Source organism: Geospiza fortis, unplaced genomic scaffold (assembly GCF_000277835.1).
Source record: "Geospiza fortis unplaced genomic scaffold, GeoFor_1.0 C13071140, whole genome shotgun sequence".
Lineage (NCBI taxonomy): Eukaryota > Metazoa > Chordata > Aves > Passeriformes > Thraupidae > Geospiza > Geospiza fortis.
Window position 1 is genome coordinate 1 of NW_005071240.1, and position 459 is coordinate 459.

The 459-nt window shown below is 66.7% G+C and overlaps 1 protein-coding gene across 1 annotated transcript; it reads right to left on the reverse strand.

Annotated features, from left to right (window-relative positions):
- Window positions 1-3: 3 nt before the first annotated feature.
- On the reverse strand, window positions 4-429 carry LOC102039680 (scale keratin-like; the record flags this gene model as incomplete). Its single annotated transcript, XM_005431608.3, has 1 exon — window positions 4-429. A coding segment is annotated over exon 1 (426 nt), but the record flags the coding sequence as incomplete, so codon positions are not given.
- Between the last annotated feature and the right edge of the window lie 30 nt (window positions 430-459).

Sequence of the window (459 nt, forward strand, 5' to 3'; positions counted from 1 at the left end):
GCCCCCATAGCCCCCATAACCTCCCAGGCCAAAGGAGCCCCTATAACCACGGGAGCCCCCTAACCCAAAGGAACCCCCATAGCCTTGGGAACCTCCATAACCTCCAGACCCAAAGGAGCCCCCATAGCCAGAGGAGCCCCCCAAGGCCAGGGGGCCCCCATAACCCCCAGATCCTCCCAGCCCAAAGGAGCCCCCATAGCCCTGGGAGCTGCGGGAGCTGAAGGAACGCCCCGGCAAGGCTGGGCCCGATGATCCCACAACGCTCTCCTGGGGGAAGGTGCTGAGCACGGGGCCCGGGATGGTCACCACCACCGGCGGGGGCAGGATCAGGGCTCTGGAGTCGGGGCACTGCTGCACACACGGCTCGTTGGAGCTCTCGGCGATGGGCTGGGGGCAGCTGACGCCGCACGACTCGCTGGAGTAGGACATCCTTCTGTGCTGGGAGGCTGCAACGCACAG